This window comes from Acanthochromis polyacanthus, chromosome 3 (assembly GCF_021347895.1).
Source record: "Acanthochromis polyacanthus isolate Apoly-LR-REF ecotype Palm Island chromosome 3, KAUST_Apoly_ChrSc, whole genome shotgun sequence".
Taxonomy (NCBI): Eukaryota; Metazoa; Chordata; class Actinopteri; family Pomacentridae; genus Acanthochromis; species Acanthochromis polyacanthus.
In genome coordinates this window covers 42001532-42017945 of record NC_067115.1, presented here as the reverse complement: position 1 = coordinate 42017945, position 16414 = coordinate 42001532, and the positions used below count along the sequence as shown (strand labels likewise).

The following is a 16414-nucleotide window of genomic DNA, read 5'->3' as shown; positions in this document are numbered from 1 at the left end:
TTCCATTCCACCCTACAAACTGACTTCCTGTTCAGCAATATATATCGGTTATTCCAGATTGGTGTATTGTGAGGAGTAAAATTGTGGCAGTATATTAATTTCCAATAGAGAAGAACTTGTTGATGAAAATCAGAAAGTTTGACCGGTAACGATCTACATTCAAAGTCACATCGCAACAGAAAGTCTATTCCCCCCACCTTCTTGAAAATCATGTTAGGAACAGTGAACCAAAGTGAATCCCTGTTTGTGAGAAAAGATTTTAGCCATTTTAATTTTAAGATGCCATTCATAATGTCAAAATCTATCGCGTTTATACCCCCATCTTCATACACTTTGACCATATCATTTTTCCTTATGTATTGACATCTGTTTCTCCATATAAATCTAAAGTTTAAAGTATTTATCATTTTGATCATTTTCTTCGAAATTGGTAAAGAGAAGGCAGGGTAGATGACTCTAGACAGACTATCCATTTTTGTTAATAACACCCTTCCAAAAATGGAAACATCTCTTTGAAGCCATCTATTTAACATAGATTTACATTTGTCCACTGTATCACAGATATTTCGTTTTTCAGTCAACATTTTGTCCTTGGAGATAATAATTCCTAGGTATTTGACTTTCTTTTTCACTTCTATATTACACACAGATTGTAATTGGCAATCATGTAACGTTAGAATCTCACATTTTCTCAAATTGAGTTGTAAACCAGAGGCCTTTGAAAAAAAGTCAATAGATTGCAGAGCCAGTGAAACTTGATCAACCTTCTCCAGAAATAAAGTTGTGTCATCTGCTAGCTGACTTATCACAATTTCTTTCTCCAATACCTTCAACCCCCTAACCCTACTGGTTTTAATTAAAATAGATAACATTTCAGCAACCATTATGAACAATAATGGTGAACTCCCACAACCCTGTCAAATGCCTCTCTTAATGTCAAACCTGGGAGATGTACCATGACCTAAACTTACCGAGCTATTAATCCCATTATACAGTATTCCAATAACATCTATAAATTTATTACCAAAGCCAAAATGCTCTAAAGTTTTTAAAATAAAGGAATGTTCCACGGAATCAAAAGCTTTGTAAAAGTCTAAAAACAAAATGAATCCCTTTTCATGAACAACATGACTATAGTCGAGCAAATCCCATATAAGTCTAATATTATTGTGAATTGATTGGCCTTTTAAAAAACCAGATTGAGTCTCGCTAATTATTTCAGATATACCTACTTTAAGCCGAGCAGCAATAGCCCCTGAAAAAATTTTGTAGTCTATATTTAGCAGCGTGATTGGTCTAAGATTGTCCAATATCCTTTTGTCTTTGCCAGGTTTAGGTATTAAGGTGATCAAACCTTGTTTCATAGTAGGCATCAGCTCTTTTTTATCTATACATTCCTTGAGTGCATCAAACAACAAAATTCTGATTTCCTTCCAAAAGCATCGATAAAAATTTGTTGTGAGTCCATCTGACCCTGGGGATTTGTTTAAAGCCATCTTGGGAATAACAACATCTAACTCTTCAATTCTTAAATCTGACTCACATAACTCTTTAAAGGACACTTCAATATGAGGGATAGAGTTCTTAATCTTGTCAAAAAAAACATCAGCATCCTCTAAGGAATAATGTGAGGAATAGAGATCAGAGTAAAAGGCGAAAACTTCCTTTTCTATACTCTTAATATCTTTGTTTTCCACTCCATTGATAATCAGACTTGAGATAGAGTTTCTCGTTTGTCTACTTTTTTCCAAATTACTAAAATAAGAAGAGTTCTTTTCTCCTGCCTCAATCCATTTTGCCCTCGACCTGATAAACGCACCCTGAGCCCTGTCAAGATAAAGATCATCCAATTTAGTTTGCAATTCTATTAACTTCATCTTTTCCTCAGGACTCAAGGCTGGTCTATTACAAATCAGAGTTATATCCCTAAGTATTCTACTTTCATTGTCCCTTTTCTTCTTATTAAGTTCTTTGCCAAATTGAATAGAAAATTGTCTAATTTTAAATTTAGTAAACTCCCATTTGCCTATTTTACTTTCAAGTGAGTCATTATTGCCATTTTCCTTTAACGGAGGGGTAGTGTGTAGGGGGCGGTTTGGGATTCAGCCCATGGTAACCATAACAGTAACCGAAGCCAGACAGAAACAGCTGATCAACGATAGCTCCTACCGATCAAAGATGCGAGCGGCGAGCTAGCTGGTTAGCCTAGCATAATTTGATGGAGGCTGACTGGGGGGCGGACAACCACGATGGAGCGGCAAAGACAGGCAATACCGTTGTTTCAGCAGGTTACTGAGATGTATTGAAACTCCATCAGCTTGGATACAGTAACTGAGGACGGACAGGAACAGCACGATATGCAGTGAGTACCGTTTTTCATCCGTCGGAACCATGGAACTGAGTTAATCCCGCTAAAAGTTTGAAGCCACCAGGCCCACAGCTACCAGTGCTAAGTTAGCCGGTTAGCTAGGTGCATGTAACCTCCTCCTCTAATGTGGAAACTTGACAGCTTTGCACTAGATTTGTTTAAGACTCCAATTGTTTCGAACTTCCAGGCTAACTGACACTCACATTTACAGCATTAGTTTGGGCGTTAGGAATGGTTTTCGCGGCAGTAAACACGTTAGCGCTACTTTGCTAGGTGAGTAGGTAGGTTAGCTTCTGGAGGATGCTGTGTTCTGGAGGGTTTATTTAGCCATGAGGATGATGGATCGGAGTTTAAGGACAGCAACAGAATGTACTGTACTTTACAGTCCTTGCCAACTGGAAAACGGTCAGATTTGAACAGCTTGTGCTTCCGGTTGCCGGATGAGAGAGAATGTGATGCGCAGGTGTCTTCTCCTCACTGTGACACTGTTTGGCTTGTGGTTGTCAGGTCATGAAGCGGGCTCGCACTGAGCAGATCCAGTATGTGGTGTCTCAGTACCTGAAGAGGAGGCAGTATGTGGACACTGAAAGCTCCCTGAAAGGAGCCAAGCTCTTCCAGTCAGCTGAAGAGATGGCTGCCAGCCTCACAGGTGAGTAAAGATCAAGATTTGGTGTGGCAAGAATAATATGTGCTGCAGCAAAATTAACAGGATAGCACGATCTATGCACAACCAGACAGTTCAGAGGCAATAATTACTCGGACAACAGAGGTAAAAATGAACCACATACCAGGTTATGATGTGTTTCAAAATGATTTCAAGCAACAAGATAAATTAATATGCGATTTGCATTTTAATGCATTCCATTAAAATCCATCCCATTATCTATACACAACTTGGGGATCCTTTTGTGGGGTTTCTCTTTGTATTCAGTCATGGTACTCCACCACTCACGCTTAACACAGGCTGTACTGTACAACAGTGGTCCCCAACCCCTGGGCCGCGGACCCGTACCGGTTTATGGGTCAATTGGTACCGGGCCGCACAGAAAGAATGCATAACTTACATTGTTTCCGTGTTATTTATTATCTGATTCTGAGCGATGTTTTATTTTTTAAAATTAAAATTAATTCTCTCTGCCACGTCTGTCTATGACTCACTCTTGATACGTGTCAAGATGCTTGCCTCGGTCACATGTCTTCCCTACATCCACTACCTACTTAAAGGGCTCAGGCCTAAGCTAGCAAAATGAACAAAAAACAAACGTCTTTAGAAAGTTTCTTTGCGTAGGGTAAAAGAGCCAGTGAGGACACAGAAGAACAGCCTACGACTTCAAAGAAAAGCAGAGCTGCTTTTAACAGACAATACCAGGAATCCTACTTGAAATATGGATTGATTGCAACAGGTTGTTCTCATGCACCGAGCCCGCTCTGAATAATATGCGGCGACCGGCTCTTTAATGAGGCGATGAAGCCTTCAAAACTGCTTCGTCACTTGGGGACCAAGCATTCTGCATTAAAAGACAAGCCTTTGGAGTATTTTGAAAGAAAAAAACGTGAACAAGAAGGACAAAAGAAGCAATTACTGAGAGCCACCACATCAACAAATTCGAGTGCATTGAGAGCATCTTCTTAAGAAGCCGTTCACTATTGGTGAAGAATTGATCCTTCCCGCTACTAAAGACATTTGCCGTGAAATTCTAGGAGAGGCTGCGGTTAAAAAGATAGCACAAGTGCCTCTTTCAGCTAGCACCATTACTCGGCGCATTGGGGAAATGGCAGAGAACATTGAGACACAGTTGCTGGAGAGGATTAATACATCACTGTGGTACGCACTCCAGGTTGAAGAGTCAACAGATATTGACAATAAAGCAATACTTCTTGTTTATGTGCGATATGTTTATCAGGAGGATGTGCACGAGGACCTGTTATGTGCACTATCGTTGCCAATCAGAACCACAGCCGCAGAACTGTTGAAGTCGCTGGATGACTATATATCAAGAAAACTGAAATGGTCATTGTGTGTTGGCATATGCACAGGCGGAGCTGCTGCCATGACCGGACAGCTGTCTGGTTTAACTGCTCGGATTAAGAAAGTTGCACCTGAATGTGAGTCTGTGCATTGTGTCATTCACAGGGAAATGCTGGCTAGCAGAAAATTGCCACTGGAACTTAAAAGCGTATTGGATGATTTAGTCAAAGTTATTAACCACATCAAAGCACACGCCCTTAACTCACGCTTGTTCAGGCTGCTTTGTGAGGTGATGGACGCGGAGCACAGACACCTTCTCTTATACACAGAAATAAGATGGTTATCCCGAGGGAGATCGCTGGCCAGAGTGTTTGAATTACGAGAGCCGCTGCAAAGATTTCTCTCAGAAAAAAAAGTCACCGCTTGCTGCACATTCCAGTGATGAGGAATGGGTTACAAAACTCACTTACTTGTGTGACATATTCAATCTGCTTAATGAACTCAATCTGTCACTTCAGGGGAAAATGACAACTGTCTTCAAGTTGGCAGATAAAGTAGCTGCATTTAAAGCCAAACTGGAGTTGTGGGGATGGCGTGTGAACAGAGGTACATTTGACATTTTTCACACATTAGCGGGGATTTTGGAAGAGACTGAGCCGAAGCCTTCATTCTCCCAGCTGGTGCATGATCACCTGTCTTTGCTTTTAAAAGAGTTCAAGCGCTACTTCCCAACCACAAAAGACCCGCGATTTACCAAGGAATGGATCCATGACCCATTTGCCAACAAACCAGGGGAATCCAGTGTGTCTGTGCAAGAAGAAGATCAACTGCTGGAGATCGCAAATGACGACGGCCTTGAAAGTATGTTTGAGACAACAACTCTGCCGGTGTTCTCTATTAAAGTCATGACAGAATACCCTGAGATCGCCACAGCAGCACTGAAAACCCTGTTGCCATTTCCGACGTCCTATCTGTGTGAAGCAGGATTTTCTGCAGTGACAGCAACCAAAACAAAATTACGGAGCAGACTGGACATAAGCAACACACTTCGGGTGTCATTGTCTCCCATTACCCCTCGATGGGACCGTCTTATTGCTGAGAAACAAGCTCAGGGCTCCCACTGATTCAACGTTATGGGGAGTTGTATTTGTCATGCACTTTATATGTGTTCTTGTGGTGTATTTTATGTTGAAGGCATGTTTAACCTTTACCATTACAAACAGAGAGTGTGGGGCTTGGAGGCCGTTACTCACGTTATGATGTTGGCGCAATGTCACGAGGAGGCTGCTAATAAAGTTGCATACACAGTGGATTCACGTTAATTATTATGTTTAGAAAATACCAGTTTTTATGCCGGTGTCATATAGAAATCTGACCCCCGGGTCACTTTTCTATATAGAATTCTGACCTGCGGGCCACTTTTCTAGTGTAGAAAACTGACCCGCCCCATAGAATTGTGACCCCCTATATGAAAATTTTAAATTTTGCTAATAAAATTTTTCTGCTATACTTACTTACTAGAAAAAACATCTTTTCACCATCATAGCCTATAATTTACATATGTTAATGAACATTCTACAAACTACATTTCTATATGTACACTCGTGGACAAAATTGTTGGTACCCCTCAGTTAAAGAAGGAAAAACCCACAATTCTCACTGAAATCACTTGAAACTCACAAAAGTAACAATAAATAAAAATTTATTGAAAATTAAATAATCAAAAACAGCCATTACTTTTGAATTGTTGATTAACATAATTATTTAAAAAAACAAACTAATGAAACAGGCCTGGACAAAAATGATGGTACCTCTATAAAAGATTGAAAACTATTTGACCAGAGTGACATGATTAACTCAGGTGTGTCATTTAATTGACATCACAGGTGTTTCCAAACTCATAATCAGTCAGTCTGCCTATTTAAAGGGAGACAAGTAGTCACCCTGCTGTTTGGTGAAAAGGTGTGTACCACACTGAACATGGACAACAGAAAGCGAAGGAGAGAATTGTCCCAGGACATCCGAAAAAAAATTATAGACAAACATCTTAAAGGTAAAGGCTATAAGACCATCTCTAAACAGCTTGAAGTTCCTGTGACAACAGTGGCTCATATTATTCAGAAGTTCAAGACCCACGGGACAGTAGCCAACCTCCCTGGACGTGGCCGCAAGAGGAAAATTGATGACAAATTGAAGAGACGGATCGTTGGAATTGTATCCAAAGAGCCCAGAGCAACCTCCAAAGAAATTAAAGGTGAACTCCAAGGCCAAGGTACATCAGTGTCAGATCGCACCATTCGTCGTGGGTGTCTTGAAAGTGTGCAAGGTACGATGAAATCTGAAGACTATCAAGGCATTCTGGAGAGAAATGTGCTGCCTAGTGTCAGAAAGCTTGGTCTCAGTCGCAGGTCATGGGTCTTCCAACAGGACAACGATCCAAAACACACAGCCAAAAACACCCAAGAATGGCTGAGAGAAAAGCGTTGGACTATTCTAAAGTGGCCTTCTATGAGCCCAGATCTGAATCCCATTGAACATATGTGGAAGGAGCTGAAACATGCCATTTGGAGAAGACACCCATCAAACCTGAGACAACTGGAGCTGTTTGCTCATGAGGAGTGGGCCAAAATACCTGTTGACAGCTGCAGAACGCTCATTGACAAATACAGAAATCGTTTAATTGCAGTGATTGCCTCAAAAGGTTGTGCAACAAAATATTAAGTTATGGGTACCATCATTTTTGTCCAGCCCTATTTCATTAGTTTGTTTTTTTAAATAATTATGTTAATCAACAATTCAAAAGTGATGGCTGATTTTGATTATTTAATTTTCAATACATTTTTATTTATTGTTACTTTTGTGAGTTTCAAGTGATTTCAGTGAGAATTGTGGGTTTTTCCTTCTTTAACTGAGGGGTACCAACAATTTTGTCCACGTGTGTATGTATGTATGTGATAGAAGTATAGATTAATCCATATTAATTTGAAAATCTGCAAATATGACAACACTACATCACAGGGAATTTGAATTAGAAAGAAGGAGGTGTTAATCATAGGTAATCGATTGAGTTAATCTTTGCCTATTGTGAGGTTGTGAGTAGATTATCCTAAAGGCTGAAGGTGTTTTTCTCTGATCACACCTCATAGGTGTTTCACATGAGGTGTGAATTAACTCAATTATATAAAGGGCCATGAACATGTCAAGTGTCAGATATCCACCTGATATCCATGAGTACATACCAAGAGTTATCAGCCGATCAGCTTCAGTAGAATGGAATCCAGTGAATTTGACAGCATATGTGCTTTTCTCAACAGTCCAGAAGTAGCCAGGGTAAGTTGAATAAAGTATTTAAACTTGTGTTTATATTACTTATGTGTTGTGACCTAGGTCACTTTTCCATGCTATAGAATATTGACCCCCACTAATAAAATCATTATTTTCAATAATGTGTTGTAAAGTTTTCATCCAGTCTCTCTTATATGCTATAAAGTATTGTCCCTCATGATTTTTCCTATAATCTTATATATTATATATAATTATTATTGCAATATTGAAAAATATAATGTATTTGTAAAACACAATAATATTATTTAATTAATGTAAAGCCTTTGACACAGTTAATCACACAACGTTAATTAGAAAACTTGAACAGTATGATATTAGAGGAGTTGCTTTACAGTGGATTAGCAGTTATTTAAAAAAAACCAAAACGATGCCTACAAATGGGTGAACATCAGTCAAACTGTCTTGAAGTTGGTCACTGTGGCCTTCCACAAGGTTCAGTACTGAGTCCTAAACTTTTTAATCTCTTTATTAATGATATTTGTAAAACATCTCAATTCCTGAGATTTATTTTATTTGCTGATGATAAAAATGTTTTTGCATCGAGATAATTTACAGCAATTGTTGCAGAAAATCACATTGGAAGTTGAAAAAATTAGCAAATGGTTCAAGCAAAATCAATTATCACTAAATGTAAATAAAAGTAAAGTAATGATATTTGGTAATAGTAGCTTTAATGCTCACGATACAATTCAGATTGATGGTACAGATATAGAGAGAGTGCATGAGACAAAATTCCTTGGAGTCATAATTGATGATAGAATTACGTGGAAACAGCATGTAAAACATATCTCGATTAAAATATCGAGAAGTATTTCAATTATGGCCAAAGTGAAGCATTTTTTAAATAGCAAATCCCTTCATTTACTATTTTGTTCTCTGATTTCTCCTTATTTAAATAACGGTGTTATAATGTGGGGAAGCACGTATATGAGTACATTAAAACCATTACTCGTACTACAAAAAAGAGCTGTTCGTTTAATCCACAAGGCCCACTTTCTGGAACACACAAACCCATTATTCCTAAAATCCACACTTCTAAAAATGTATGATATTGTGGAATTTCAACTGGCTCAATTTTTATTCCTAGCTAGAAAAAAACTATTACCTAACAATTTACATAATAAATTTCAAGATCGAACATGTTGCCATAGATTACGCAAGGAATTAAATTTTATTATTCTAAAATATAGGACGACGAGGAAAGGCTTTAGTGTCACAGTTAAGGGGTCGAGATTGTGGAATAATCTGGATACAGAACTGAAGCAAAGCCTTAATATTGTCCAGTTTAAACAGAGATATAAACAAAAAGTTTTTGGAAAGTATAAAGAACAAATAAATCAGTAGGAGTAATTGGCCCAATGATTTAATATTTATTTAATGATGTGTGTGGTGTGTGGGATAGCTGTATATTATTGCCATTCAATTTTTGGCTATATAGAAATAAATTGTTAATAAAGTAACCTTATTCGGGGTGGGATTAAATAAGTTTTGTCTTCTTCCCACTCCCTTTCGAACATGTATGATTTGTAAATTTATGTGATGCCTTGTTTTAGCTGCGGTTTTATTTTGTATAAGCTGCATTAGCTGTCTGTTAATTTCATGTTCGAAATAAATACATTTCATTTCATAATTTTCATGTGTTTAAATATTTTTTACAGAATAATTGGGGGTGGGTCACTTTTCCATTGGGGGGGGGTCAGAATTCTATAATAGCAGACCTGCCAACCTGTACGCATTTTGTGTAGCAGGTATGCAATTTGAAAATACGCTGGTACGCTCCGCCTCATTAAACTACTCAAAAAACTGCAGATATCTGTGAGTGCTGTTAGAAATGTGGACGTGCAATACTCATGCCTGACAACACGATGCAGCAGTGTAGTGGTGCAATTTCAACCAATCATCATAGAGTAGCGCAGAATAACGAGTCTGCAGAACCCTTGTTGGCCCGCTCTCTCCTGTCCTCTGCCTCCCTCCGCCTCTCTCCCCGTTCCCCGTGCCTCCACCCGCAGCAGCTGGCGGTTAAAATGGTAAAATGGTGTGTGTGTGTTTGTGTGTGTGTGTCTTTTGGAAAATATGTACTGTTAATAACGTTACTTTCACGTTGAAAATACGATGTCATATCGGGGAAATAAGCACCGAGAGTTTTTTTCGTATCGACATGAGCGCGAGCTGTGTGCGTGCGTGCGTGCGTGCGTGTTTGCGTGTGCGAGATTAAGTGGTACGCAAAATATTTCACCAAGGTTGGCAGGTCTGTAATAGAAAAGTGACCTGGGTGTCAATTTTCTATCTGACGTCTGTCTATCTTTCTATCTGGTCGTATCATTTTATTTTGTTGTATTTATCCGCCACACTTTAAAAGCCAGTCCGTGAAAATATTGTCTGACATTAAACCGGTCTGTGGCACAGAAAAGGTTGGGGACCGCTGCTGTACAATGTTTACTGCAAGCAAATCTAATAATGTTACTTTACTGCAAACAAATCTGATGTGTGATACCATACCGTCCATTATCTATACACTGTTTTATCCACTGTAGGGTCATGGGGGGCTGGAGTCTGTCCCATCTGACTAAAAACATGTGCTTCAGCTGCTCTTTCCTGGAAGGGTTGTGTTGCTCTACCACTGTAATTGATGTACTCTAAAAGTGTTCTGTTGGAATTAACTGAGGCGACATGTCCATGTTATAGTTTTCACTTTTCTTCTTTAGCAGCTTTATGATTTTAACAGTGTGCCTTGGATTGTTATTCTGCCAAGTTTCTGCAGCCTGGACGTCATCTTGTCAGCCTGTATTTTGGAATATTTGTAAATGTCATCTCACCAACACCTTTTGTACCCATGGGGCTCATCATATCATATCTCATCATGTCATCACTGAGAGGCTATTTAGTTGATTACTTTTGCTGTATATTGTATTTGACAATCTGAAAGGTGTCATGCTGCATAAATAATGTCTTACCTCCATTGATATATTTCTAATTGTTCTTACCTTTTCACTCTCTCTCTGAGCAGTGCAAACAGAGTCAGGATGTGCCAACGTCGTCTCTGCAGCACCCTGCCAGTCAGATCCACAGCAGTATGAGACTCAGTACTCCAGGCTGCGCTCTTTTCTCTCAGGTTTGACATCCACACTGCATTTCACAACTGTAGATGAGTGTTGATTTACATGTCTGTATGTTGTGCTTAGACATTGGCAACGGTTAACAATTCAAAATTCTGCTGTAATTTGTTTTAGAAAAACATCTCCATAGATCAGCCTCACTCGTCCTGTTTGGAATGTGATGTTGTTTGGTGAAAAAGCCCTCAGAATACTTTTTATTTTCCCTAAATAGAAACAGAAATATCCTGGGCAAAAGAGGTGAGCAGCATCCTGTATCCACTCTTCGTCTACCTCCACCTGGACATGGTGCGCTGTGGCCTGAAGGGGGCGGTGGATGGCTTTTACGGTCGTTTCCATGGTGCCTTTCTTCAGGACAGCGAGCAGCGTGCCACTGTAGAGCAGCTCCGCCATGTTCTCACTGCTCAGGACATTACAACCAATCCCAAGCTGAGTGCTTTCCTGGAGCATAAGTACGTGGTTCACCTGACGGAGCCGGCCCACAGCTACCTGCTGCGCTACCTGCAGAGTGATGACAACAGCGCCCTCTGCAGGGCCCTCAGCACTCACCTGCAGGTGGAGGTCACCGCTTCGAGGCGCACAGACTACCAGCTGTATGGAGCTGCCGGCGGTGCAACAGCTGCCCCAAACTCCACCTCATCCTGGGCGGGAGTGGACGGAGCAGAGGGTGGGGAGGGGGTGGAGGTCCCTGCGGGGATCCCACAAAGTGAAGCAGCACTGGAGGCTCTGCAGGACAGCATCAAGAAAGTCCGTGAGGGCCCCCCCTCGCTCACCACCGTCTGTTTTTACGCCTTCCACCACACAGAGCAGATGCTGAACACCGCTGAGGTCTCGGCTGACAGTCGGCTGCTGGCCGCTGGCTTCGACAGCTCCACGGTGAAGCTGTGGAGCCTCCGAGCCAGAAAGCTGAAGGCCAAACCTCATCAGGCGGATGTGTCGCATATCCACCTGGCCTGTGACGTACTGGAGGAGGATGTGAGTAGACCCTGCTTTGGTTCTTAATGCTCGCATAGCATGTTAGGTTATTGTTGTATTTCTTTCTCGGAGTGTTTTTTTACTGTCACTTTATCTATACAATATCAGTAAATGGAGATAACAATCATCACACTTTTTCAGCTTTCAGAGACCAGGGTGAGATTTTCCAGTCAACTGTTTTCATCGGAGACATTCAAAAGTGTTGAATTTGCAGCAAAAAGTTAGCCTAGCCATGCTACACCCATGTTTCTGACGGCACAAGGGTCTAGGGAAGCTCGACAGGGAGGGACGCGGGCTAAAAGGTTGTCTATCAAATCCCTCTGCAGCAATTGGGTAGGTATACAACCAATCAGCGCAACGAATAGGCTGACGTGGTTCCGAGAGCACCGGCGGATTGTGGCTAAGTCCCATTAGCTTCCCAACCAGCGGAGCCGTGGAGCCAACTGGTATATTAAGGATTTGCCATATCCCGTCGGCATAAGTCTAAATACGTCTTTCTTCTCAATGAAACACCTCAGTGCCGTCCTTTGTTTATCTTTCAAGTTGAATTTTAGCTTCAAATCTTTAAGGACTGTGGCCAAAGCCCAGTCGAAAGATAACTGTTTATTGTGCGCTGGTTGTTTCTATCAGAATCGTCACGCCTCTGTCGTCACTTCGTTATGCCCGCCTTCTGACTCTACACTTCATGGTGATTGGTCCGGCCAGTTTTAGGAGAATCCAGCCTCGAGCCTAATGGAGGGTAACTAGACCCTCCCTGGCAGAGAATTAAATTTGTTGCCGTGGGTTGTCTAGTGCGGCTAGGCTAGCAAAAAGTAGCAACTCTTCAGGAACCTTTCCTCTATCATTTTGTTTGTTCTATTAAAGTAGATCATTTATAAATAAAGTGACCAGATGTTTTAACATACTTATAGATATACAAGTACGTTGAATAGAATAGAAATACTGTAATGGTTCTTTACAAACAGAATTTATTTATTAAAGCAAGGATTTTAATTACACTGATTACTGAAGATTTTACAGCCATCAATATGGAGAAGTAATATCATAGTAGGCCGTGTTTAGTTGGAGCAACAGCAGTGTTTCCAGTTGTTATATAAAAATTTTATAGAGAAGCAGAAAGTAACTTTGCCTGTGAAACTGTAAATGATTGGTTTGATTAAAAAAGGTAAATAATTAGACAATCACTTAATTTGTCAGTCTGATAACTAATCAATCACTATGAGTCATCGTTTGTGAATAAAAGGTTTTCTATTTTAGATTATTTGATTTTCTTACTCTGATATGGTTTCTACTGAACTGAACAGCTTTGGATTTTATACCGCTTGTTGGGCAAAAGACATTTGAGGAAGTCTTTCTGGATTTCTGACGTGGATAACTTAAACAATAAATTAAAAAGAAACAACTGATGAATTGGTAACTCTGTAACTAGAAATTCTAATCTATTTTAAATGGTTTATTTCATATATGTCACTTTTTCTGTGGTGTCTCTTCAGGTGGATGAAGAGGACAGCTCCGGCAGTGAGATAAAGACGCTGCGAGGTCACAGCGGCCCGGTGTTTCGCACTGCCTTCCTGACAGACAGCTCCGGCCTGCTGTCCTGCTCTGAGGACACAACAATCCGCTACTGGGACCTGGGCAGCTTCACCAACACGGCGCTGTACCAGGGCCACGCCTACCCCGTGTGGGATGTGGATGTTAGCCCCTGCAGCCTTTATTTCGCCAGCAGCTCCCACGACCGCACCGCCCGCCTGTGGACGTTCTCCCGTACATACCCGCTGCGGCTGTACGCTGGGCATCTCTCCGACGTCGACTGCATCAAATTCCACCCAAACTCCAACTACCTGGCCACCGGCTCCACAGACAAGACTGTGCGGCTGTGGAGCACACAGCAGGGGGCGTCTGTCCGCCTCTTCACCGGCCACCGCGGCCCGGTGCTGTCGCTTGCTTTCTCTCCTAATGGGAAGTACTTGGCATCCGCTGGCGAGGACCAGCGGGTGAAGCTGTGGGACTTGGCATCAGGGACTCTGTTCAAAGACCTGCGGGGACACACAGACAGCGTCACCAGCCTGTCCTTCAGCCCGGACAGCAGCCTGGTGGCATCGTCATCTATGGACAACTCGGTGCGGGTGTGGGACATCCGCAACTCCCACAGCGGGACGCCGGCCGACGGCTCGTCCAGCGAACTAGTGGGACTGTACACTGGAAACACCAGCAATGTGCTCAACGTCCAGTTCATGGCCTGTAACCTTCTGCTGGTGACCGGAACCGCACAGGAGAAGACGGAGCAGTAGCCACGGCTGATTGGTGTTTGTGTTTGAATGAGTCCAGATGTTGGTTTAAAGTTCTGTTCACCAGGCAGACTCTGAGAGGCTAAACCACACCCCCAACAATTCGACTTGAGTTTTCCTCATTAGTTTTTGGCTCAGAAGAAGAAGCAAGACATTTTTTTTCTTAAAGTCTCATTCCTCAAAAACTGGCTTCGATATTCATTTATAGATTATTAATAATATTACCAAATTCTAATATTACCAGAGTGTTGACTACATGTCAGTATTGCAGAACTCCTCAGTTTCTCTTGTACCTGATTATTTAAATGTGTAAAATTTTCTGCTAATTATAGGAGAATATTGTTAATTATGGATTACAAAAAAACTTGCACCGAAAATGATCCTGACCTGCGTGAATACCAAAAGATAAAAATGTCTGACGTCCGTCAGTTTGTGGAAATTTGAGCGACTTTAGCACTGATTAGCATTGTGATGTACATGGGTTCCTGGTGTACAGAGCGTAGGAACTATTTCTGCTGTGTTCTTGAGTTGCACCTCGTTTTCCTGCTAATTATTCTAACTATTGCAATAACAGTCTGATACTTTGAGAAGCACGTGCTCTTGTTTGGAGTCAAAGAACAAGATGGATATCAGTTTGGTCGCTGTGAATCCAATACTACAGACATATTTTACAGACTAGCATAAAGACTGGAGGCACAGTAACATTCAGTGAAATGTGTTTTCAGCCATTAACGTCCACTCCTGCCTCTGAAGTGTGTGCAGACAGCAGCCACTGCAGGCAGCTGGGTTTGATTCTCATGGATAAAATGTTCTCTTGATTTAAAGCCCTGACTCACCTTTCATGCACTACCATGGATGATACAAATGTTGGATTTAAAACGTGGCTGCTTTTATCTGTGAGTAACAGCTGCAGTGATGAGTACGTTTATCGGTCAGTGGATTGACAGAAAAGGAAAGGGAAACTCTTCTCAGAATCATTTTAGCAATTTTGTAAGTAAACAAGAGTCAAATGTTTGCTGTTTCTAGCTGTGATCTCAAAACGTGGCTGTGTGAGCGTGTGACATGGTTGGCAGGAATGGAAGGGAGAATTGAAACAGGCAGTTTTCACTATTTGCTGTCATTTATTGACAAAACAATGAATCCGTATTGAATATTGTCTATTTGCAGGCCTTTCAGACATAAACAGTGTCTCATGTTCACTGGTACCCATCGAGTTGGACTTCTGAAAGGGTGACGAGGGTCAAACACAAACACTGAGTGACCGTGTGGACGTTAAACGACAGAAAACCAAGTGGTTGTTTCTCCTCACAGCAGCAGTGGAAGCTGTTGGTCTGTCGGCCTACTGCAGGATGAGGAACAGTGTATGTAGTCTTATTGAGGACGTTTGTAAAAATCGAAGGCTGCATTTTTCGCACTATTCTGTTTGTAACTGTGCAATGCTTAAAAAGTGTAAATATACTGTATTTTTGTAGTTTTGGGCTACCAAAGTTCTCGTCCAGTTTGTGGTTAATGAGGGCTAAAAAATACAAACCCAAAAGCTGATTTGTTTTTGGTTTGTTTTCATACAGAAAACTTTTTTTTTTTTTTTACATTTCATTCATAAATTCAGCCTGGACATTGTCCTTTATGTTTGCCAGTAAACTTTTGTTCCCTCCTGTAGCCCTAAAACAGAAATAAATAAAAGAATTTATTTGAATTAATGCTTCTGTTTGTACTTTTATTATTTTGTTGCATGTATAATGCGTACCACGAAAGCAAACGTTAAACATAAGATAGGATAAACCTTCACTAACCACACGGAGGGGAAATTTGCATCATTCCAGCAGCAAAGACAGCAAATAATGCTCCCTGCAAGGATCAAGCCAGCAGTCTTCCCCTCCACCCTCTGTCTGATTGCACACCCTACAACTCTGAGGCGCTTGTTCTTTTGGACTTTCTAGTTTCTGTTTTTGTGCCTTTACTCCACAGCATTTACAAGCAAATGATACACTTTTCACTCCACTGAAATGAAAGTAAGTATATAACACTGTGATGTGCTGACCACACTAAGAAACTGCAGCACTGCAAACATCATCCATAATGACCATACAGTTCAATCAGCAGAATGCTGAAGCATATGGCAGCTGCATGAATAATCAAATATAAAGATGTAGACATTAATGCATCTATAATTCTGAATCTACTGTATTTTCATGTAAGTAGAAAATTGGAGGATTTCAAATGGGAGCAGATTATCGACTGAGCATTCCTTGTATGAAGCTCAGGCTTCCTTTAGTCTGCTGAAGCAGTGTTCACGTGACAGTCTGGTGGTCGACGCAGTTCAGTCAACCTGTAACCATGTTCACCTGTTAGGAAT

At 41.0% G+C, this 16414-nt stretch overlaps 1 protein-coding gene across 1 annotated transcript; it reads left to right on the top strand.

The window, feature by feature from the left end:
* Positions 1-2118: 2118 nt before the first annotated feature.
* On the top strand, positions 2119-15754 carry taf5l (TAF5-like RNA polymerase II, p300/CBP-associated factor (PCAF)-associated factor). Its single transcript, XM_022223194.2, has 5 exons — positions 2119-2362; positions 2876-3017; positions 10690-10794; positions 11010-11770; positions 13264-15754. The coding sequence occupies exons 2-5, from the start codon at positions 2879-2881 to the stop codon at positions 14059-14061; spliced, it is 1803 nt and encodes a 600-aa protein (XP_022078886.1). The 5' UTR covers positions 2119-2362; positions 2876-2878; the 3' UTR covers positions 14062-15754.
* Positions 15755-16414: the final 660 nt, after the last annotated feature.